The sequence below is a fragment of the Tursiops truncatus genome, chromosome 1, assembly GCF_011762595.2.
Source record: "Tursiops truncatus isolate mTurTru1 chromosome 1, mTurTru1.mat.Y, whole genome shotgun sequence".
Lineage (NCBI taxonomy): Eukaryota > Metazoa > Chordata > Mammalia > Artiodactyla > Delphinidae > Tursiops > Tursiops truncatus.
Genome location: NC_047034.1, coordinates 33,820,005 through 33,843,050, shown reverse-complemented (window position 1 = coordinate 33,843,050; position 23,046 = coordinate 33,820,005). Strand labels below are relative to the sequence as shown.

The following is a 23,046-nucleotide window of genomic DNA, read 5'->3' as shown; positions in this document are numbered from 1 at the left end:
TAATACCATGGAATGTTTAAGATAGGAAATGCCTTAAGGTAATAAAACTGTAGACACCTAATTTTTATTATCTGCCAAATTTGATCTCAGAATTTTGAGTCTTGTTCATGGTCAGTCCTTTTATTTATATCATTAATGTCTAGGTTACAGACCGCTGCTTTCTCACACAGTTAAGTAGTATGTTTTGTTTGTGGCATAGGAAAATTGGAGTGCATTTGCGCCAGACTTCAAAGAATTGGATGAAAATGTAGAATATGAAGAAAGGGAATCAGAGTTTGATATTGAAGATGAAGATAAGAGTGAGCCTGAACAGACAGGTAATATTTCTCAATTGCAGGTAGTATTTCCCAAAGGAAAAATGATTGTTTTACTCAGTACTCATTCTTAATTTGTGTTGAAAATTCATTTCAGCACTTAGTCTAATTTTTTTTCCTAAGCTTACACAGTTTTGACAGTGTTTTTAGAATATTTATTTGTAAGGCATTGACTCAGGGTTTACATGGGCGTTCCTAGGGCTCAAGCAGCTCTCTTAACGTTTCACTTTGTATTTCCTGACTAATTGCAGATGATTAAATGAGGATTTGCATGGGGCACCTAACAAAGCCACCCACACACGCTGGGTGCTCAGCTGCTGTTTGCGTATTGTCACTCCTTTGTCAGTAAGATGAAGGTAAAGAGCATGGGCTCTGGAGTCAGACCGCCTTGGGCAGAATACTTATTCTTTAAACCTGAACTTCCTTTTCTGTAAAATAAGGATAACAATAGCACCTGCCTTTTAGGGTTGTGGGGAATAAATGAGATAATTCATGTAAAGGGCTCACTATAGTGTCTAGGCCATAATGAGCATTCAGATGTTCTCTTCTATTATGATTATGATCGTGATCATTGTTATTTTTATCTCTTGGCTTCTGAACTTCTAGATAGGAAGTTACTTGAGAATAAAGATTTCATTTTATAGCCCCATCGTTGTCTAAACACAGGGCTTTGCATCTGGCAGGGGTTTGTGTGTATGAATGCTTAATGTGCCCAGTTGGCACTGTCAGCTTGAGTAATTAATGCCACGGGTCATTGACTGCTGGGCCACTTGATGATGTCAGGAATCGGGGAATTGGGATTGAAATTAGTTCTCTCCAGCTTGAAAGTGCTGGTCCTCACTTTTGTGATATTAGATAACTTACATGCCTCCTGTGCCTTAGAAAGACCGTCAGGGCTGCAGTATATTCTGGATTGTATTCGTGTTATTGGACTGTGTTGTACGAAGCCTTCCCAAACTTCCGCAGAAGTTCTTTCTCCTTCCCATCTCCTTGGCACATTGCACAAACCTTTACTGCAGCACTTACTGTGCTACAGTAACAGGAACAGATTCTGGAACTGAAATTATCTGTGTGTATGTGTCTCCCCAGTTAGACTTCTAAAATTTTTACTGAAGAACCGTTCCCAACTTCCTGGGGCATTGCTCTATTCCCAGTGCCTAGCGTGTGGTGGAAATTCAGTAAATATTTGCAGAACGACTAAGTAAAACAAACTGTTTGGTTTTCCTCCTTTGTTTCTCCTGGATTTCAGTTTATGAAAACCATAAGCTATATGTAAAAAGCAGTTTTCTACTTCTTCTCACACCTCTGCTGTGTTTTTGTCCTGCAGGGGCTGATGCTGCAGAGGATGAGGAAGTGGATGTCACCAGTGTGGACCCTATTGCCGCCTTCTGTAGCAGGTGAGCTGCCGCTGAAGGCTGGGCCTGGGGTGCTCCTCCTCCTCAGTCTCTGGTTGTGCTGCTCAGTTCCCCGGCTCTTCCTTCAGGCCCATCTGCCTTTGACCTCAGAGATAACTCCTTTGGTGCGCAAGAAATCCCTTCCCTTCTCCCTTGATAGAAAAATCTTAAGGAAGTGAAATAATTTGTTTATGCCGTTTATTTTTACTACTGATTTTATTAATTGTGTTGTCTGATTTCCTTTTTTAAAAGTTTATTTATTTATTTTTGGCTGCGTTGGGTCTTCGTTGCTGCGCGCGGGCTTTCTCTAGTGGCAGCGAGCAGGGGCTACTCTTTGTTGTGGTGCGCGGGCTTCTCGCTGCGGTGGCTTCTCTTGTTGTGGAGCACGGGCTCTAGGTGCATGGGCTTCAGTAGTTGTGGCACGTGGGCTTCAGTAGTTGTGGCTCGCGAGCTTTAGAGCACAGGCTCAGTAGTTGTGGCGCATGGGCTTAGTTGCTCTGCGGCATGTGGGATCTTCCCGGACCAGTGCTCGAACCTGTGTCCCCTGCATTGGTAGGCGGATTCTTAACCACTGTACCACCAGGGAAGCCCCTGTCTGATTTCTTTTTATTTGTCTTGGCTTTCTTGAAATTTTAGATCCATACATGTTGCTTATGGTTAGATGATTCTGCCCTAGAGGAAGGGTTCACGGTTTAAGCAACTTTCTCCTCTTTTTTCCTATCCCTTTTCTGATCCTGTTCCAAATAGTGATGAAGAGCTGGAAGATTCAAAGGCTCTATTATATTTACCCATTGCCCCTGAGGTAGAAGACCCAGAAGAAAATCCTTATGGCCCCCCACCGGATGCAGTCCAAACCTCCTTGATGGACGAAGGGGCTAGTTCAGAGAAGAAGAGGCAGTCTTCAACAGATGGGTCCCAGCCACCTAAGAAGAAACCCAAAACAACCAATATTGAACTGCAAGGAGTACCAAATGATGGTAAGAGCCACATTTTCTCTCCCTCGCCTGACAGAGGCCACTCTCTAGCACAATCTGGTAATTTCCTGTTTGGGTGATTTTCCCTTAAAGGAATTTTCCCATGAGTCTTTTTTATAGTGCTTTACAACTTTGTAATAATTTCATCTGCTTCACGTCTCTTTTAAAATGGGGAGATTCTGCCCTCAGTACTTTGCCTCAGATGACATACTTTAAGTCTGACATCTGGCTCAGTTTGTTTAAATACCCTACCTCTCCCCCAAGATTCTCATTAGGTAGTAAAGTACTAGTCAGACTTGGACAACCTTAATTCTTCCTACCTACTTTTACAGTCTGACTCTAGAAGCCTTTTTAATTACATGGTTGAGTCTGGCCTGTTGCGTACCAAAGCCCATTCCCTTTCTGCTCTCACATGCCAGTGTGCACATGTGCATTCCTGTTGTGGCTTGTGTGATAAAGTGTCAGTGTGTCTTTGAGCTACCTTTTCCATTTAGAGCTGCTGTGGCTTCGTATGAATCACATAGGCCATGTGGCCAAGGAACTATTTCTCATTTAATAGCCACACTTCTGTAGTTTATAATTAATAAACAAAACAAACTTTTCTTCTTGTATTAGTGGACCTGAGATGCAAGAGCAGAATTCTTTGCTCATGGATAGGTGGCATGGCACATACTCAGTTGGGGTGATGTGTGGATTTCTTTCTTTGCCTATCTGTCCTTTTACAGAAGTCCATCCACTACTGGGTGTGAAGGGGGATGGCAAATCCAAGAAGAAGCAAGCAGGCCGGCCTAAAGGATCAAAAGGTAAAGAGAAAGATTCTCCATTTAAACCGAAACTCTACAAAGGGGACAGAGGTTTACCTCTGGAAGGATCAGCGAAGGGTAAAGTGCAGGCGGAGCTCAGCCAGCCCTTGACAGGTAAGGACACATTGGGAGCACTGTCTGGCTTGCTTCGTGGCCTTGCTTTGTACAGCCCCTGACTCCGTTTAACTGCAGCATTTTTTCCTTCCTTCCCTCCTTTTCCCCAGTGGCAGATATTCTCTGAGTTTTAAACTACTGCTGAGGGCAGGCTAAACCAGATTTGGCTTAATTCAGTGGCTCTTAACCTTGGGTCTATAACCAGGTTTCAGGGGATCTCCATTCCCTTGGTCTTATGCAAAATATTTTATGAATAATTTTTGGGGGAAGATGCCTGTACATTTCACTGGATTCCTGTAGGAATCTGTGACCTGAAAAAGGGTAAGAACCCCTGGTTTAATTCATTTTTTTAATCTGTGTTTGCTCCTAGGTTTTTTGTTTTGTCTCAAATGAAAGATCCAAACAGATAACCAGAAATATGAACTTCTTTATACAGCCCTTGACCATTTAACTGTAGCATCTTTTTTCTCTCTCTTCAAATTGTTCAAATCCCAGAGGTGGTGTTTTTCTCTCTTTCAGTAGTCTAGAAGCAGTGATGGAGTTGTTTGTAGTACCATCATGTTAAGGAAGAAGATGAGGTGTTTTGTTTTTTCAAACAGGAGATTACCAAAAAGACAAACTTTGTAGCTTCTTAACACCTAAGCCTCTTGAAACTTACTGTTTTCTCACTTCTATATAATTGAGGGATTTTTATTGGAGGATGGAGAACAGTTTCAATTTCCAGTCAAATACTTGTGAATCTAGGCTAAATGGTCTTTTGTTTGGAAAATAGTAAGCAAACTCAAGTTCATTTCTGCTCAAATATTGTTGGGCTTTGGAAACTTTTTGTTTTGTTTTATATTTAGGCACTGCTTTAGTTAATACATTACTCTCAGTTTTCTGTGGCTAGGTCAGTAGATTCAGAGGCAGGACTAACAAAATATCAGTGTTTGTGTTTAGGGTTTTTTTTTCCCCACTTTAAAATTTTAATTGTGTTAATCCAAATGTGATGATACGCAAAACAGAGTTCCTTAAGCCAGTTAATCATTGTGAACATGAATTCTCTTCTGCAGAGAAGCTGAAACAGACTCAATTAGTCATCATTTTGAGTATTCCCCCTCAAGTTCACTAGATTTAGACTTTCATAGTCCAACACCATACCATTGGAGCACTAGCATTTTTTTTCCCAGCAACAATATTTATGGTACTCCACCGATAATCAGTTACCATCTCCACATTCAGTCCACTTAGGGCCATGTCTGTATATTTTTAAAAATAGCCTGGAAGAGTTATATGGACATTGCCAGCAAAGATTGCATGTCAGTAATTGACTAATGTAAATAAAATCCATCCTTCCATAACCCACTTCTTGCATAAGCAGATGCCACTATAGAAGAAACAATTTGAAGTTCAAATAGATTTCCCTGGCCCCAAGAGCTGAAATGCTTCAGGGTGATTTCAAATGTAGGCAAACATATTGAATTAATTGAAATACTCTAAGACATACTTTCCCAGCATCTTCAGAATCTTTCTAAGCATACTTTCCCAGCATCTTCAGAATCTATCTGTAAGTAATCATTCGCTTTTTAATACTAAGTGTATGGCAAATAAACCATTTGAAGTTTTTAAAAACTAAAATTTTCTCTCTATAATACAGTGATTTCAACTTTTAATTATAGCTGATATGATCACTAACAGTTACTAAATATTTTTGACATTTCTCAAATTGGGTTTTTGTCAAAGGTACCATGAAGTACTGTTACATTTTACAGCTTAGAGTATAACAGCAGTGGTATTTTTTAGCTATGCTTCAAAAACATGTAAATGAGATGTTAGAAAGTTTGCTTAGAAAGTTTACTTAGCCGTAAAGGAATGGGCCTTTTTATTCCCTGAAGTTTTCAAAATACTGCATTGAAATTTTGATCTGTGTGTGAAATACATAGTGTTTGTACATGTCAGCATTTCAAAACTCCTTCTAGCAAGACTGGATATCATTATCAATGGCCTATGAGAAGTTTATTCCCACTCACTCAGCTGACAAGGTTAAAAAAGGTACCGACCTCGTTAAAGGCTAGAACCTGTGTCTTGAAACAGCAGGGTGCTTCAGACTGGATTTTTATTTTCTTCATTATTGTTATCAGGGACTTGAGTTGGTCAGCCTTAAATGGAGGCAGTTATTTTAAGGGCTTCACCCTTTGAAAGGACTAGAGGAGACTTTTACATAACAAGGCCAGGGTGATGATACGCTTTCTGACACCACACAGACAAAACAACTGTCTAGATTACTGCAAACATTTCACCAACTTCTCATGATTATCTGCATCGCATACTTCCCCGTGTAACCTCTACTTCCTTCTTCCCATCTTCTTCTTCTCTTGCCTTGGTTCCTTGGCCTTTTCCTGAATGGAAATCTCCAAAACTGAAATGGCCAGATCAAACTCCCGAGTGTGCTGAGGAGCAGGATCATTAAGAAACCTCAAAAAAGGCATTGTGGTTTAGTCCTGACACTTCCTCAGAAGGGCTTTTAGCCACTAGCTGCAGTGTGGTTTGGGTCTTTATGAAGGCTGTGAGTCTGGGGGAGAGTGCTGAAACTGAGTATCATATAGCGCGCCATTAGAAGTCTCAGTTTCAGGACAACCTGTCATACCTTTTGTGTGGGTTTCTTCGGGCGAGGGTGGTGCTTCATCCAATACCATTTTCAGCTTGGAGGGCCCAGAGCAGGCAGAGGCTGGCTGACACATGCTGTTCATTTTCACATAGCTCCCCCAGGCCTCTGAGGTAATAAAAACTTTATGTCTCACGTTCTTCCACACCTTGGAGAGTTTCAGTAAAAAGCAGCATGCTGTCACTGTGGATTTTCCACCAGATATTAAGAAATGAATCCTGATCCTCAGTGGCTGAGGCTGAACCATCTTGAAAGATTAGTTCAGTCTGATGGGTGTATTTATAGATCCAGTGCTTTGTGGACCTCCCCGCAAATGCCCTGCTTTTGCATTAGAGCCAAATCATTTGAAGGCAGATTGTAGGTGTAGGCTACTGCTCAAGTTAGATAAATGCCAGCTGTTTGTTAATATCTGCAATTCATCAGTTACTGAAGAAACTGTTCAGTAAGCCCTGATAGGCCTGACAAAGCTGCTATAGTCTGTTGCATGTTGCAACAGGAGATTATGCATTTCAGGCGACAGTTGGAAGACACATAGACCGCCAATAGAAGTAATCTAGCCATCTGGAATCTGAGACTGTAGAAAATTCTTCCCTATCAAACAGCTCATCAGTATTGAACAGTACCAGTGGACTCACATCCACGAAGACACACTTTCTGTGATGAGGGAGGACCCATCAGTGAAGCTTAAGGGTAACCCTGAGCCGGGGACTTTTCAGAAAGTCCAGATCGACATAGCACCATCTATCAGATTCCCCCTGGTTACCTTATTAGATACTCTGCAGAGGACAGTCCTCAGGATCGAAACTTGAGATGTGAGCAGAGCCACCAGTGTCCCGGTTGCCCTGTGACCGCTCAAAGATTGCCCTAGAAGTAGGGCTCCTTGGCAGTAAACACCCTCGGTAGCAAGTGTGACAAAGTTGTGGTCTGTCACATATGTGGTCTAAAGGCCTTGTGGGTTGGTGGGCATGAAGGGAATGGTCTGTTGAGGCCAAACTGAGCAGAGGTGCCACTTCTGGGGGCCGACAGGCCCCGCGCTGATTTCCCTGCCTTTGGCTGCACCACTGCCCTCCTGGTGCTGGCCCCCCACCCTGGGCCTCTGAACTATGTTCTGTTCACTTGCTGAATCTGATTGTTTTAAATGATTGGTAGGGGCTTCCCCCCCCCCCCCGCCCTTTTTGAAAAATGATCAGTCTCTCAAAGACTAATTTATGAATTCCTGCTAAAATCATATTTTTAGATGGCTAGTTGGGTATTCTCATTCTGTGTGGTCTTATTAGCTGACTAAGGTAATGTTTGAAAATTAAGTGTTTTCTTAAGCCACCCTGGCTTGGCTGCTTTGGGGAGGTACCAATAACAGCTGTTTACCATTAGCTGAATTTTTCTTAATTTTATATTACTGGAGATTTCTGTCATGTTGCGGGTAAATAATACTTGGGGCAGATTTTTAAGTAGCCTGGAGATCTTCTGCTTTGTTGCTGTTGCTGTGTATCTTATCTTGCTCACAGACTTGCTTGCTCTGGTATTGGTTTGTTGCCTGATGCCTCAACAAGCTTTGTTTTTGGTCTGTTCACAGGAAAGAGAGCGATTAAAGAAAAAACATTAACTGACCTCAGATAATCAGTATAATGATGTAGCTCATTAGTCATCTTGAGTGCCCATTATTAATGCAAGCCACTTTTTCCTCTCATGAGTTAGGCTTAAAATGTCAATGTTGTCTTTTTTTAAACTGTTAAACTAGATTGGTCAGGGTACCTGTGGAAACAGTCAGAGAAGCTAGCCTTAAAGTGTTAAAGGCCTGTTACTGAGCCCTGTGGAGTAGATTCTTTTATCTCACGATTTTTAAAAAAATCAATTCAAGAAGTTAATTATTATATTTTATGTTGAAAGATCTGAAAAACAGATGCTTAAATATACTTTTTATCTTACTGAACTATATAAAGTTTAAATTTGATTTTTAACATGTAGCATCCAGGAGAGTTTGTATCTCATAATTTCAGTCTCTTCTCAGGCAAATTGGAATTTATTTTTATTGCCAGTTTTCATCTGTGCTTGAACTTATTTAAAATCAGGTTAAAAGCAAGGTTTATAAATGGGTACTTTTTTTTTTTTTTTTTTTTTTTTTTTTAAAAATTGGGCAATTATTTTTAACTATTTTACCTTCAAGTGGAATGTTCTTCCCCATTCCAGATGACACTGGGAGGACTTTCTTCACCTTGATCTCTTTTTACACTTCCTAGTTAATATTTCACAGCAACCCATTTAAGGATGTCCCTCAGAGATTGAACAGCTTCTATGGAGTAATCAGGGAAGTGTTCATTTGATTTTACTATTTAGGATTTTATTTATTGATCAGTTGTTGGCGCATAGAAATGCCAACAGTAGTTTTCATTAACATTTCACCATATTTGGGATTCTGAGGAGCTGAGAGTATCATTTAAGGAACAAGGGTGTTTGGAAAAGGGTTTGTTGCTCACCTTTAATCATTTAGTGGCGAATTAGTTTAGTATATGAAAGATTGAAAGAGGCAGTAGTACCCTAGAATTTCCTTTCCTCTACTTAACTGCACTTTTTGGAATGTGAAGCATTGTATGTTAACACCTTGGAGAATGGTTAGAAGCTTGGAAAATGTGTAGAAGTCTGATCATTTTGCCTTTTTTTCTCCCTTTGGGGCAGTGCTGAGAAAAGTACTGAGGGAGGGTGGGGTTTGGATTATTTGTTGCTTCAGTAAAGAGTAATTGGGAGTTGGAGTTGGTTTTAACTTAAAGGGGGGAAGTTCTTAGCCCATGTGTGCTTGTAATGCATCGTCCAGCATCTGTATTTGTGTTCTTGAAAGTAACTGGTCTAAGTTGATGCTAAAAGAAATCTTTTTATGTCTCATCTCTTTAGCAGGGGGAGCGATCTCAGAACTGTTATGAAGGCCCTTGAAGTTCTTTGTTCTTCCCTACTTTGCCATCGTGTGGCCTCTGGACACTGTGGTCAGTCATTTGAGATTGACTTTAATTTAAAACAAAGGCCTCTGTCTTCCACCCAGGAGGTGGAAGGAGTGAATTTTATGTTTGAATGAAGAATTGAATTAAGGAAGAAGAATATATGTCCCCTTCCCTTTCAAGCATAAGTCCAAATAGGCTCTCAGGAATGAGGATTTGTGAAGACATCAAACAGGAGTTTTGACTCATTTAAACTTTAATGCTTGTTATGTTGCTGGAGAAGAGATTCCTGTTTTGCTTGTCTGTCTTTACTGTACCCAGCACCATTTCGGCCTGTCATTTCCTATCTCCTACTTTCCTTCCCTCCACAGTGCACGTCCTTGAGTGACTTGTTCTTATCTGTAATTTTGCTGCCTGTATCCTAGAAAAACGTCTGTTGCACATTCTTTCTTCCATTTTTAAACTTACCCACTCACCAGATACCTCCTATATTTCCGTATTGTATTACAAAGATGGGCAGAAAAGAAAGTGCTGGAAAGATTTCAGATTTTCCAAAAGGAAAGAAAGATAAGAAAGGCCCCCTCTTTGTTCACATACTGTAACATTTTGCTCCAGAAGTTGAGCTATAAGAGAGTCAGGTTTTTCTTTGTATCCTTTTCATTGCATGGTTCCCTCCAGTATTGGTTCATTCTCATTAATCATGGTTTTTGAAGATAGCTAGTTCATTTGTCTCCAGCAAAGAATCATCAGTAGTTTATATTGCTTTACCTGTACTGGCTTCCAGAGCCAGAAACAAACCGAGGTGTCTCTCAGCAGACTTCTTTTTTGCTGGGGGTGGGGGAATCTATGCAAGGACTAAAATAAAACCGTCCAAAATCAAAGCAATGACAACACAGTTCAAATCAAAAAATCTAAGCACCTTTTTTTTTTATCATTGCTCGTGGACATCTGTCCTTCCCATCAGTCATTGCATTTCCCCTCCTTGTATCCACACCCCTTTTCCTTCCTACATGTTTCCAGTCACTTCCTTTCTGTGAAAGGTTGCTTAGCTTTTTAAAAAAAAATTTTAATTTTTGCTTTTGCTGTTCTTTGTATAAAAAGTAGCAGATTGGATGGATGTGTACACTAGGTGTTTGAAATTCTCTGAAAATCCAGAGTGAAGAAACCAGGTGTGGAGGGAGGGGCCTCTCCAGCCTCTCTTGAGCAGAGCCTTGAGCTGCCTGGAAGTGCTTAATCTGGATCATCATTTTCACAGTATTTTCAAAGGAGAGTTAAACACTGTGCTTGTTGGGAAATCTCTGTCAGTTGGTGGTTGCTCCGATAGGTAGCCAAACGAGGTGATTACCTTTTGGATTTTAGCATAGAAATCAAAGTAGAACACATCAACAAGAGCCTCTTCCATTCCATCTTTAGAACCAAAACGTTCAGTAGTTGAAGCAAGAGCTCTCCCTGAGTCAGTGGCAAAATGTCTATATTTTTAGATGCCACTGCTTTTTCCTCAGATGCTCATTTTGTGAATTTCATTTCCTATTTCATATTAGACCAGTGGTTGAGATTGGTAGGTGGGTCACTAGACATGTTTTTGTTTTGCAGACATTATTTCCATTTTGTTTCTCTTTGTACTGTACAGTGCAGTAGTATGCAAACTGTGTGATACAAGAGGTTTCTGCCTTATTTCCACATGCAGAGTAGCTGGGGGTCCTCTGCCTGAGCATTGGGATGTTCAAGCTCTGTCCACCTCCTAAACCGGCTACTGAGAAAGTCAACTTCAGCCCTGTCAGAGTGTCTCTGGCAGCAGCTCCTAATAATTATTTATGCTTTTGGAATTTGTTTCAGCTCCTAAAACCTTCTGTCTATTTCAGTTTGATTTTCTCGATTTGTACAATATATGCATATTCTTTTTCCCTTTTGTCACCTGCCCACCCCCCAGTGTTTTGTTTTCTAATGTTCTGTAGTTTTGTACGAGATGAGACTTAGCCTTGGGTACTTCTTGCTGAAGCTTTAATGCTTTGTAAATAAAACCTGATGTTTATTAAAGAACAGGTGTAGGTGTGTGTTTGTAGACACTGATCACTTCTGAAAGTCACCGGCCACTTCACTCTGTACAACAGAAAATGCAGCTTACTTTGTTGATATTAGATCTTCTCCGTGTAGAAATAACAGCTGGAAGGGCTAAGGAGTGGCCAGGTAGTCCAGATACCTGCCTTTGGACAAGAATATAAAGAAACAATTCAAGCAAAAAGTTAGTGAAAAAAGGATCATGTAGGAATGCCCTCTCTTCCAATTCCTTAGCTCAGTAAGTGTATAACTACTCTGTAGAGGCCTCAGTGCTAGGAGACATTGTGGAGCTTACAAAAACTCTTGCCAGGAAGTTCCTGCCTTCCAAGGACCTTTCTTAAAGTGTAAGTACAGATAAATTCCTCTTCATTAGCACTTTTTCTCCCTAGATTAAATAGCCTTGAAATCCATCGAATACTTATTGTCTCCTAAAGAATAAGATGTTTCATAAAGTCTATTTAAGTCTTTGATTTTAATCATCTCCAAATCTGAGTGTCTACTTATTAATCCTGTTATGTGACTGAGAATCTTTTTTGACATCATAGCTGTTGCATAGCAACTTTGACCCAAGTGAATGATGAGCTCCTTTCTCGTTCTATGGGGTTGGGGGGACTGGACTGAGAGTCAGGAAGAATTATATATCCTCTCCCCCAGAATATATCTTCGGTACCCTTAGGAACGAAGAGTGCCTAGAAGTGGGAGAGGAGCTGCATTTAACATCGCCTGTCTTGCTGCTAAGCATTGATTCTAAAAGCCCATTTGGCCCTTGCCTTCGTGAATTTTCATTTCTTTTTAAAATTCCTTACACACTTTACAAAGTGTTTTCATGTACAGTTTATCACTTTTGATGCTCAAAGTGACCTTCCTGAAATAGGCAAGGAGGTCTTAATTTACAAAGGAGGAAACAAATTCAGGAAGGGTAAATCACTTGCCTCTCAGTCCAGAGTTCTTAATCCTTTTTATAGAAGGTTTAGGAGCATTTAAAGTTAATAATAACTTAATTCAAGTTAATCCTCTCTTTTTTGTTTTTAGACTTGGTATTTGATTTCTTATTTGGGCAGATTTAGCTGGTATTTTGAAACCTTTGAATTCAGAGCCTACAATTTGGAGGGGAGGGGAAAGGGTGAGGAATGGTACAGCCTTACTATACATTGAGGTAATTTGGAAATTCACTTCAGCTTCTGAAGTCTTTTCATCTTTGTTTCCCAAGAGGTGGACTTAAATGCATTAAAAGGATGGGAAAAGAATGAAGACTGGTAAGGTGGTTGTTAACAAGTAGTGATAGTAAAGCAACAACCTTGTGACGTTTTTTCTGCCGTGTGGCCTCACCTGTTAATAAGGACTGGACTTTTATTAAGTTGTATTGTTTTATTGACAATGCATGCATCATATCTTTCGACTTTGAAGGCTATCTCATGTCGAAGGAATTAAATTACGTTGCGGAGGATTTAGCTGGAACACGTCGGGTGTTGGCTGAGGGTGGTGAAATGCCTACTAAGACATGAAGACTTTGGCCACTAGTTTCATCCTTGGGAACCTGGTGTTGGCCTTCTATCTCCCTTTGGTGGTGACTTTACCTAAAACACTGGCCATTCCTGAGAAACTGCAAGAAGCTGTGGGGAAAGTTATTGTCAATGCCACAACCTGTACTGTCACCTGTGGCCTTGGCTATAAGGAGGAGACCGTCTGTGAGGTGGGCCCTGATGGAGTGAGAAGGAAGTGTAAGTCTCAGCGCTTGGAATGTCTGACCAACTGGATCTGTGGAATGCTCCATTTCACCGTTCTCATAGGGCAGGAATTTAAGCTGAGCTGTCTGAGTTCAGACATCCTGGAGGTTGGACAGGAAGCTTTCCGATTCACCTGGAGACTTGCTCGGGGTATCATCTCAACTGATGATGAAGTCTTCAAACCCTTCCGAGCCAGTTCCCACTTTATAAAGTTTCAGTCCGCTCAGGAGTATGACTCTGGGACCTACCGGTGTGACGTGCAGCTGTTAAAGAACTTGAGACTTGTCAAGAGGCTCTATTTCGGGCTGAGGGTCCTTCCTCCTGACTTGGTGAACCTGAATTTCCATCAGTCCCTTACTGAGGATCAGAAGTTAGTAGATGAGGGCCTGGAAGTGAATCTGGACAACTATTCCAGGCCTCAGCGCCCACCGTGGAAAAAGAAGGTGACCATAGCTGTGGGGATAGGAATTGCCAGTGGTGTGACTGGTGGCGTGTTGGTGAGCATCGCCCTGTGCGGTGCACTGAGGGTGATCCACAGCAGTGCCATCCTTGAGACCTGACAAACCTTGCTGCCGAAGGGCTGGCTGCTCAGGAAGCCAAACTAGCTTTTCAGGGGAATGTTCTGCCTGCCGGATTGTGGATTAACTAAGTGGGGGGGCTTCCACTACCACAGGAGTGAGTGGGGGTTGTGATGCGGGGCAACATCATGGTAGCTGTGGGCAATATTCCCTAACTCTGTGTCCCAGATGGATCTCTTCCAGATCTTCTCTGCCCACTAGGTACCCAGGAAACCTGACTGCAGGCATCTCCCTGCTCCTGGGAAGAGTTCTGTCTTCCAAGTTTGCATTCATTTTCTACCCTTTACAACTTGTATGCCTCCCTACCTTGATCTCCCTTCCGAGCAGTATAATCGTGTAGAAGGATATAATAGCTTTTCTAGTGAAAGTGTTTTTTTCCTCTTCAATAAAAACAATTCCCAGTAGCTGTATGGAAACCTAACCTTTTCTGCCCTTTAGTTTAAAATTTCTTGCAGTTGTTTAAATTGTCCCATAATCAGTCTGGTTTGGGGTTAAACTTACACCAGCGTTTTTAGAATAGACATTGAACATATCGCTTTGTTGGGGGCATATGCCCATGTGTGGCAGAGCCGAGGGTGTTAGTAATGACTTCTGACTCAGTTATGTAAGAGACAGTCACTAAATGTTAATAAATTATTTGCACCCCTTATACACTCCCAGGTGAAACCTTTGTGCTCAGTGCTAAGTTGAATTCCTGGTGAAACACTGGATTCTTCAGCTGGTAGATTGCCCCTGAACAGTTCCTAGGCTTGCTCCCTGTTCCTGTCCTTCTAGCTCTTTCAGTGCCCTGAAGCTTGTGCTGCTGGAGGTTTCTTACAGCAGCCAAGGCCCCGTAACGGAGGACTAGTACCTTCCTTCCTCAACAGGAAAACCAATCTTAAGACCTTCAGAGGCCATTCAGACTGTGTCTGAGATAATTGCCTTGGCTTGTGGAACTATCAGGGAAATTGCTCTTGGGCCGCCAGCTGAGCTAATTCTATATGAGATAATTAGCATTTCTTCCCCTCACTTTTTTCTCAGCACAGAGGAAGTAGCAGAAACAAGACTTGGACCAGTGGTTATCTTCTCTGGCCGTGTGTCTGAATCACCCGAATGAGCTTTTGAAAAATAAGATTCCTGAGCCCTAACCTGAGGATGCTAATTCAATTTAAATTATGACCAGTGGATCTCTGTTATTTCTTCTATTTTATATATAAAAATAAAGTCCAACCCATAGAAAAGTTGAAAGAAAGGTTTGATGACATCCACAGACCCTTTAACTGGATTCACCGATTGCAAATGTTTTGCTCCAGTTCTCTTCCTCTCTAAATACATATTGATTTTATGTGAAGCACTTGAAAGCTAGTCACAGACATTGTGACCTTTTACCCCTAAATCATGTATGCATCTCCTAATAAGGACGTTCACCTGTATAACTACAATGACTTCATCACACTAACAGTTTCCTAATCTTACAAATAGTTGATACTTCGTTTCTCCCAATTTCTAAAATCTTAGAACTTTTAACTTGATGTTTGATCTAGGATCAAATGAAGGTTCACGTATTACATTTGATTATTATTTCTCTTAAGTCTTATTTTACAACAGATCCCCTACTTTTCTTTTTTTCATGACATTCATATTGAAGAGGCCATTTGTCTTGCATAGTGTCCCACAATTATTTCCTCATGAGTAGATTCCTGAGGAATGAATCTTAAACATTTTTGACAAGAGCCCAGCGAAAATAATATGTACTTATTGCATGACCTCGGGAGGCACAATGTCAGGGTGACCCATGGTTGATGCTAAGCTTGATCGTTTGGTTAAGGTGGTGACTGCCAGATCTCTCCAGTGGTGGACCTGTATATGTTTTCCTTTTGTAATCTGTGGGGTGATGCTTTGTGATTATCTGGTTTCTAAAAAACGTTCACAAGCGTTTTAGAATCCATTCATGGTCTTTGCCTTATTATTACGTGCTGGGGATTGCAAAATGATGGATTCTTTAAATTCATTTTTGTATTTATTACCCTGCATTTTTCTGTAAAGAAATGCTATTCTTTTTATTCTTCTGACGTTTCAATGAATTCTCTTTTATATTCAGTGAATTATATATAATCCATTACTGTTGTCATATTTTTGATGTTCAGATTGTTCCCAGTTTTGGCCAGAAGTCCCTTCAAGCCAACTCCTTTGTCCTTTTGGTGTGGTCCCACTTGACTTTGAGCATGTCCTTGCATGGTAGTGTTGCAGCTGGAAAATGTGACTAGAAATTCAAATTCTTTTGGTTGTTGTGAAGAGAGGCTAGAGGCACCTTCTCACCAGGTGGGGGTCACTATGTCTCCGCAGGGAGAAGACTTCCCTTTGGTACTGCTGAGTCAGTACAGGTATCCCCCGCTTTTTGAAAGTTCACTTTCCACCACTTTGGTTTTAGGAGAAACCTACGTTAGTACCTGTTTTCGCTAACTGAAAAGAAATCTGAAGGATTTTCACTGTTTCAAAAAAAAGGTAATTGCTTCTTTGCTTTACACCATTTCAGCTTAAGAAAGATTTCATAGGAACACTCTACTTTTGAGGAGCGGGAGAAACCTGTACCTCAAATGTCTTAAAAATCAGGGAAGCTTGAGCAGTACCATCAGATGAGCACTGTTTACTGCCCATCCTGTTAGGTAAAGCCAGCCAGCCTAGGAGAATGCCTGCTCTGCTGAGGCCTGCCTTAAAGTTGCTTGGCCTAATTTTTCTCCCCTCCCAGGACTGAATGAAGCAATATGGACCGTGTGTTGTGACTTCCTTAGCGGTGACTGTGTGAAGGCTGAAGGTGTTGGGTAAAAGCCTAGGGTTAGAGAACAGGACAAGGAGATACTCTTTAGTCTGAGGATAAAAACACGCACAGCTGGTGCCAGCTGCCTCAGCAGGTTGAGAAACCGTCTTTATTTAAGAACTGCCTGCTACCAGAGTCAATAAATAACTACCATTATAAGAAGTGTAAGAGAGACAGACAGTAGGTCAGTGGGAGCGGGTCCATTTTAACAAAAACTGAGTTAAGTCAGTGGTCCAGTGAAGCCCCAACCCTTGCCCAACTGTGAGCTTTTCTAAGCTATGCAGGCCCTGGAGGGGGTGGGTCAGTTGGAGTCTGGGGGCCAAAGCAGGGTGCACCCCATCTGAGGGCATGAGGCTTCCTAGGGCTCTGGGGAAAGCTATCAGACCCATTTTTTTTTTCCTCTCCAGTTTCCCTTTATTGTCCTGCCTTCCCAAAGCCTATGACCATATATACAGCTACCAAGCACCTCTTTCCATGGAGCTCTTTGAAGTTCCTTAAAAGTGCCCATCTAATCCCTCATGCCACTCCAGGAGCCTCTCTGGCAACCTTGCTCATCTCCAGGATGAAGCCCAGGTTAGGTCTGAGCCAGGGAAATAGCTGCACCTGTGCCTCAAACCCAGGTTTGAGGATACTGTTTATCCCTCCGATACAGAGGAGCCCAGTAGGCTGTTATATTCTGAGATCAGGAAGCACACAGACCTCTAGCTGGAGAAGAGATGAAGGGAGTGAAACATTCTAGAGCCAGCTCGGGCTCTTGCCCAGAGTAGACTAGCCTGGCTCCTGCGACTGCCAAGAGGCAGCAGTATATGCTGGGAAAAGAATGCCTGGGGTGAGCCTTGCCCCGTAAATGACTGTGACTGCAGTCACTCCCCCCTGCATGCTGCAGCGGGCAGGAGCTCCAAGACTCTTCCTGTGCTGAGCACCTTCTGATTCCAGGAATCCCAGCCCTGACGGACACTTGCAGCGTCCCCTCCAGTCTTCACCTACCCTAGACCCCAAGACAAACAGCTGTCAAAATTTCTCAGAGGTCCCTACAAAAGGAAGAAGCCCCTCAATTACTCAGTCCAGGGTCTCCTTGAAGATGTTTTTTCTGATGGCTCTCCTGTCATTTTATCAAAAAGAGCCCCCCCACCCCATGGCCCTCCTGTTCCCTGGGACCACCTGTATCATTTGATTCCCTGGATGAAAGTAGGTAACCCAATCGCGCTGGGCCCTGAGACTCCACCTGAAGAGAGCTGCCCTCCCCCCAAGGGTGAGGTATACATCTGGGCTGTTGGAGCAACCAGGGCTGAGCAGCCAGGGCTGGGGCAAAGGGCGCTATAGGCTGAGCCCCAATGTACACAGAACGGAGACTCTCCCGAGCCCTGAAGCGCTGCCTGTCCCTAGTCCTCAGGCACTTGCTGGCCACTGAGCTGTAGGGTGAAGTACTGGTTTGTGGCTGTTTCCCCTTGGTTGCCTGTCTGGGGCTTGGCGTGTGAGAGGGGAGAGATCCAGGATCGAGTCGTTACCACAGCAGGAGCGAGCCTCAGCGCGTGCGGGCAGCGAAGGCAACAGTCGGGCCTCTTGGGCAGGAAGGGACTCTGAGAAGCCGTCTGATCTCTTCTTCTGCCTCCACACCACCTCCTGGGCAGCCACGTCACCAACAGGCTGTTCCCCTTCACGTGCCTGCGTGTCCTCAAGCCACCTGCTGTCTTATTCAGTCTTAACCAGCACTCTGCCTGAGTCTTGGCCTGCAGGAACATCCATTTTAGTCCAGCTCTGTGTCCCCCAAACAAGTTCTTCCTGCACGGGGCTTACGTTTTCCTGAGGCTGAGTTCTCCTAGTTAGAAAAACCCTTCCTGGGTTTCCCAGGGGGTCTGTGTGCCTCCACAGAACTAAGACTCTCAGTCGTTCTCTCTTGCCTCAAGCAAGCTTAGGGGCTGCAGCCGCCAGCTGCACAGGTGAGTCCCTGTGGCAGTCGAGGTCAGCCCTCTCGGCCCAGCATCTAGACACCTGTCCCTTTGCTGCTCCTCCCGCAGCCGAGGCAGTGAGGAAAGAATCGGCTAAACCCTGGAAGGAGGTTTTTTACTTTCAGCATCCCCTTTCTGATAGAGCTGGGTACAGGCCAGATCACAGCCATGGGGGACCAGGGTGGATGCTAGGACAAGTTTGGGTCCCTGCAGTGGAAGAATGGTCACTCAGCTGAGCCCCCAGCACCTCGCATGGGGGTGAAGGGTGGGAGCAGGTGAGGAGGTTTTGATTGGAGGGCTCCAAGGAGGCAGTCCTGGGCCAGGGGCAGGCTGGTAGGTTCAGTGGTGGCAGGGAGAAGGCATGTGAGCTTACATTTTTAAAAAATTGTAGTGGGTAAACACCAACATAAACCTGCCCAGGAAAATAGAGCAGGACTTGAAAAATTTAAAAACCATAACAAAATAGAGCTCTAACTGTAAACTACAGAAACCAGGCTCAGGGGGCCTGTGCCCTACAAGATGTCCCGCTGCTCCTATATGTGAAGGGCCACCTGTCACAACATAGGCTTTGGAGTTTCCTGGTTGTGCCACCACTGCTGCCTGGATTTGGGGAATCCCTGCCCTTGCTTTGGCCTCTTTTCTTGGAGCAAGGGCAAGGGGAGCAGGGGGCTTCAAGCCAGCACTGCATATTGAGGTCCCAGCAGAAGCTAGGCTCAGAAGGCAAAGAAAGACTGGGGTCTCCTGTAGTCTGCATGCGCCTTGGGTTGGGACCCAGCCATGCCGAGCACCCCACCATCACCCACCTGCACCTCTTGAAGAAGAATTTTCATAGCCCAGCGCCCTTCTTAACCACCTTCTTAACCAGGTCATAGCCATTCAGCACTGCCCCCTTCCTCTGGGTAGACAAAGAGCCTGGGACAGGAAGGTTGGAGAAGAGTGCTATCCCAGCCCCATCATTGACAGGCTGTGTGACCTGAGGAAGGCCCTGCCCCTTCCAACTCTGTTACCTCATCTGTAGAGTGGTGGCTTGGGCCCAGTGAGGTCTATAGCCTCTTCCAGCTCTGACGTGCTGTGACTGGTAATACACCCAGAGCGCAAGCTAAGATGTCCCATTTATTTACCCCTTCGTCTTCTGGGGGAATGCAAAAGAGCATCCGAGGCAGCCTGGGGGGCGGGTCGCCATGTGGCCCAGGGCGTTCCTGCGAGCAGGTAGGGCCGCATTTATCCTTTGCCCTTCTCAGAAGACTCCTGACTCCAGACACACAGAATTACAGCTGCATTTTGCTGGAGGAGGACGGTGGAGGCACTCCTGCCTCCTACTCAAACCCGCGAGGGACCGTGCAGGCTGGGGCTTGGTGCGGTGGGGGACCTGCCCAAGACAAGCCCTTTAGTCACCCAGCCACCTGTAGTGGCTTCTGTCACTCTGGGGTGACAGGGTTGGGTTGGCAGTATTGGCTAAGAGGGCAACGTCACCTTGATTGTGACTGTGCCGCAGGCCAAGTCTGGTGCCCCTTTCCACCAGGAGTCTCAGCTTCTCAACCCCTCTTAGCTCCCACCCAGCAGTCGGGAGCGTCGCCCCCCGGAGCTGCAGGGGCTCAGGCTCCCGGCCTCAGACACCAGAGCACTGGTTCTCAGCCATCAAGGTAGGTGGCAGGGGCCTCCAGGGAGTTATCCAGGACAATGTCAGGGTCCAGCCGTGCTGTCCTTTAAGAGGAGAAAGGAGGAGAGTCCCTGGTCCCCAGGTTTGGCCCTCTCCTTAGACTGAGAGATGCTGCTGTTTAAGCTTTGTCCCGTTCCTGTCCGGTGTTCCCGGGCTTAGGACTCCGCTCTCTGGAGCAGAGTCCATATGCGGTCCCAGAGTGCTATCTCCGCTGATGCGCAGATGCCTGTTTAAACCCCCTTCTTCCTGTAGGCCTGCCTTCCATCCAGGCACCCTAGAGGGCCCAGGCATAGGGTTCAGTATCATCATGGAAGTTACTGTCTGGTGCCTCTTGCTTTAAAGAAAAAAATTCCTCGCATGGGTTCTATCCTGTGGCAGAATATGAAATATCCTACCTCCTACGAAAAGGGCACTGCTTAAAGTAGGTATTTAAAACCAGTCATTCTCAGGCACAGTGTTGGGCCACCTTGGCATTGGGAAGGGGCTGGGGCCAGCTGGCTCTGTCCATCGGAGGTGGGTGTCCAGCTGTGGCAGAGAGGGAGGGGTGCCGAGATCAGAGCTCCAGGTAGCCTATGAGGATCAGTGTCGCCACGGAATGACAAAGGACGGTGCCAGGATGTGGGACTGGACAGACTGCTGAGTTCTCCACCATCATGCTTGTGCCTGAAACCAGCAGGCGGAAATGGGCTGAGTGAGCTGGGCCTGGGACCTGCACATCCCTGTCCCACCCTCAGGACAGAATCCAGACCTTTCCTAAGGAGATTCACGGAGGGCTGGCTTCAGGACGGGGAGGTGTTCTCAAGCCCTCCTTCTGCAGTGTTTTGTAGGACCTTTGCTCTTGTTCCCGTGAAAGGAGTGCACTTACCTCAGCCCTCAGGGATGTTTGGGAGTGGGAAGGAGGGGGCAGCAAGGGCAGTTCCAGGGCTACTTTGCACTTGGTTCCTGCCTGCCTGCTTTTTTGCCCCTTGGGGACTGGCTGGGTTGGGGTCTGGCTTGGGTGGGAATGATTCCTGCATCAGGCATCTGGATGGACCCTGATACTCCTGGGGGATAAGGGGAGAGACAGCACCTCCATTCCTCACGATGTGGACTTCTGCCGGGACCCCGTCCCCCCCTGGCCCTGTGGTCCGAATCTGCACCAGGGCATGGCCAATGTCTTCAGGAACCGCAATTTCTATCCAATTCTTGCTGGTGAGGTGGAGCGTGGGAGTCGGGTGTAAGTCGTTCTGGTACAGCATCTGTGGGAAGGGGGTTAGCCAGGCAAGAGTTTCCTTACACCAGGACTGATTCTCCTCTTCCCTAGCCCCAGGAATGGGAGGAGCCCATATGGTTCTGGGCCCTCGAGGTCCTGCCTCCTCACCCCTCCCGTTTCCTGTTGACCAGGTCCAGGCTCTTGAACAAGCTCCCCACTGGGAAGAGAAAAGCTTGCAAGCAGCTGAACTGGTTCTGCAGACTCCTTAGACCAGAAGGACCCAGACTTCACCCAGTCCATTGCTGCCCCCTTGAACCCTGTCTTTCCGCAGTCATACTATTTTCTTCTAGTCGCTACTACCTGCTCCCTGAAGAACTGCTCATGGATTTCACGCCTCTCACAATTCCAAACTCTCTGCTTACATCTAACTCAGATCCTTCTGGCTAGAAACTGCAGCTCCCTTTTGTTTGCCAGAAATACAAGTGAGCTCTTCCTCAGCGTTCAATGCCTGGTTGATCCCTTCCTTACCTTATAGCCTGTGACTGCAGACTCATTTCGGAGCGGGACCACAGGGTCCCACTTAATACTAAGACTGGAGCTCGAGAAAGTCCAGGAGATGTTGCCAGGGGGTCGCCGTGGAGCTGCCAGAGGAGGGAGAGAGTTGGGGAGACTTCCCAATGTTTCCCCACCACTCACCCCCTTGCTTTTAGCCAGCCTTTTTCTAGATGTCTTCCCAAAGCAGTTGGACCCAGAACATTCTGTCACCGCTGCCTGAGAAACACACTCCAACAAAGTTTGGAGAAAAGGGAGGCAATTCAGAGGCCATGAATTCCATTCCCTCGTTATTATTAGACGTGCTGCCTCGTTTCTGTCCTGCCCAGGGCTTGTGGGCTGGAGCATTTGTCTTTCGGGGAAAGAGTGATCCTAGAGGCACCGCCTCCAAAATATACCGCCCAACCCCCACCCAGGCTGACGGACTCACGTGGCTTCACGGTCGTGGCATTGGCGGAAGGGCTGGCAGGCCCAGTGCCGGCCCGGTTGTAGGCCCGCACAGTCACGTGGTACTTGGTGTTGTAGTGTAGGCCGGTGACTAGGGCACTGGTGTCTAGCCCTGCTGTCCTCACTCGGTCAGCAGCTGCTTCTTTGTCCCCAGCTTTCCAGTAGCGGATCTGAAGGGGGCAGGGGTACCCTAGGGTCAGCAGTCAAACCCAGGACCTCGGGGCTACCCTGACCCTGGCTCTGGACACCTGCATCCTGCTCCTTGCTGGTGCTTGTAACTCAGTCTCGGGTCTCAGAACCTAGACACTAGATCATGAGCTCCAAGGGAGCAGGGACAAGTTGGTGTAAGTGGCTGCTCCCTTCTTGGTGCCCAGCAGAGTGCCCAGTCCAACGAGAGAGCTTAATACGTGGGCTGAACGAGGGAGCGGGGGTGTGGGCACTGACTCAACCTAGCGATGGCCTGCTGAAACCAACCCCATTTAATTAATTCAAGGAATCCCGTGGGGACTCTGTTAAAGGCTATGAAACGCACATTGTACTTGCAAAGTAGTCCCCCAGCCCTCACTCCAGCAAGCTTATGAGGGCTGCGGAGTAAATGCAAACCCATTGTCATAGACCTCGTAACACCAAGGCCTTCTAGATATTCTTCCAAATCAATGGCAGAGTTTGCAGCTATCTCCTCAGTGGGGCTCGCCTAACCCATTGTGCTAAAGCCCAGAGCTGACTCTCCTGAATGGAACTGGCAACATCACTAGTATGATGATTCTCCCTTAGACAATGACATTTCCTGCTTGCCCTTCTTTCCCTTCCTCTCGCTTTCTCACTCTCCATCCACCCCCGCATGTACCCCAGTGTGGAGTCACCAGTGGGCCCAAGTCTTGGGTCAGAAACTGCTGGGCCCAGAGTTCCTCAGGGA

The 23,046-nt window shown here is 45.2% G+C and overlaps 3 protein-coding genes across 8 annotated transcripts in view; 2 read left to right on the top strand and 1 right to left on the bottom strand.

Annotated features, from left to right (window-relative positions):
* Positions 1 to 11,210, top strand: part of RBBP5 (RB binding protein 5, histone lysine methyltransferase complex subunit) — a 36,067-nt gene extending 24,857 nt beyond the window's left edge. For 3 of the 4 annotated variants that reach the window (XM_019918278.3, XM_073802177.1, XM_019918281.3), the window contains 5 exons: positions 200 to 317; positions 1,642 to 1,711; positions 2,456 to 2,685; positions 3,408 to 3,599; positions 9,130 to 11,210. In XM_019918278.3, the coding sequence (XP_019773837.1) occupies positions 200 to 317; positions 1,642 to 1,711; positions 2,456 to 2,685; positions 3,408 to 3,599; positions 9,130 to 9,158 (639 nt within the window). In that variant the 3' untranslated portion in view covers positions 9,159 to 11,210. The remainder of the gene's footprint in view (positions 1 to 199; positions 318 to 1,641; positions 1,712 to 2,455; positions 2,686 to 3,407; positions 3,600 to 9,129) is intronic. The other variant, XM_019918279.3, reaches the window with a different exon arrangement.
* Positions 11,211 to 11,350: 140 nt separating this feature from the next.
* On the top strand, positions 11,351 to 15,645 carry TMEM81 (transmembrane protein 81). The gene has a single exon (XM_019918283.3). It carries the CDS (start codon positions 12,730 to 12,732, stop codon positions 13,513 to 13,515), a length of 786 nt encoding a protein of 261 aa, XP_019773842.1. The 5' UTR covers positions 11,351 to 12,729; the 3' UTR covers positions 13,516 to 15,645.
* A 775-nt stretch (positions 15,646 to 16,420) lies between these two features.
* The window catches only part of CNTN2 (contactin 2), a 32,131-nt gene continuing 25,505 nt past the window's right edge, over positions 16,421 to 23,046 (bottom strand). The window contains exons 20-24 of one of the 3 annotated variants that reach the window (XR_004525406.2): positions 22,114 to 22,300; positions 21,660 to 21,772; positions 21,009 to 21,177; positions 20,335 to 20,602; positions 16,421 to 18,060 (exon numbers count right to left, since the gene is read on the bottom strand). Coding sequence is in view for 2 of the 3 variants with exons in the window: in XM_033852430.2 (XP_033708321.1) it covers positions 20,493 to 20,602; positions 21,009 to 21,177; positions 21,660 to 21,772; positions 22,114 to 22,300 (579 nt within the window). In the remaining variant the exon portion in view is untranslated. Of the gene's footprint in view, positions 20,603 to 21,008; positions 21,178 to 21,659; positions 21,773 to 22,113; positions 22,301 to 23,046 lie in introns of all 3 variants that reach the window. The other 2 variants (XM_033852430.2, XM_033852440.2) reach the window with 2 other exon arrangements.

Coding starts and splice junctions, on each gene's coding strand:
- TMEM81 (XM_019918283.3), top strand. CDS start 12,730: ATGAAGACTTTGGCCACTAGTTTCATCCTTGGGAACCTGGTGTTGGCC.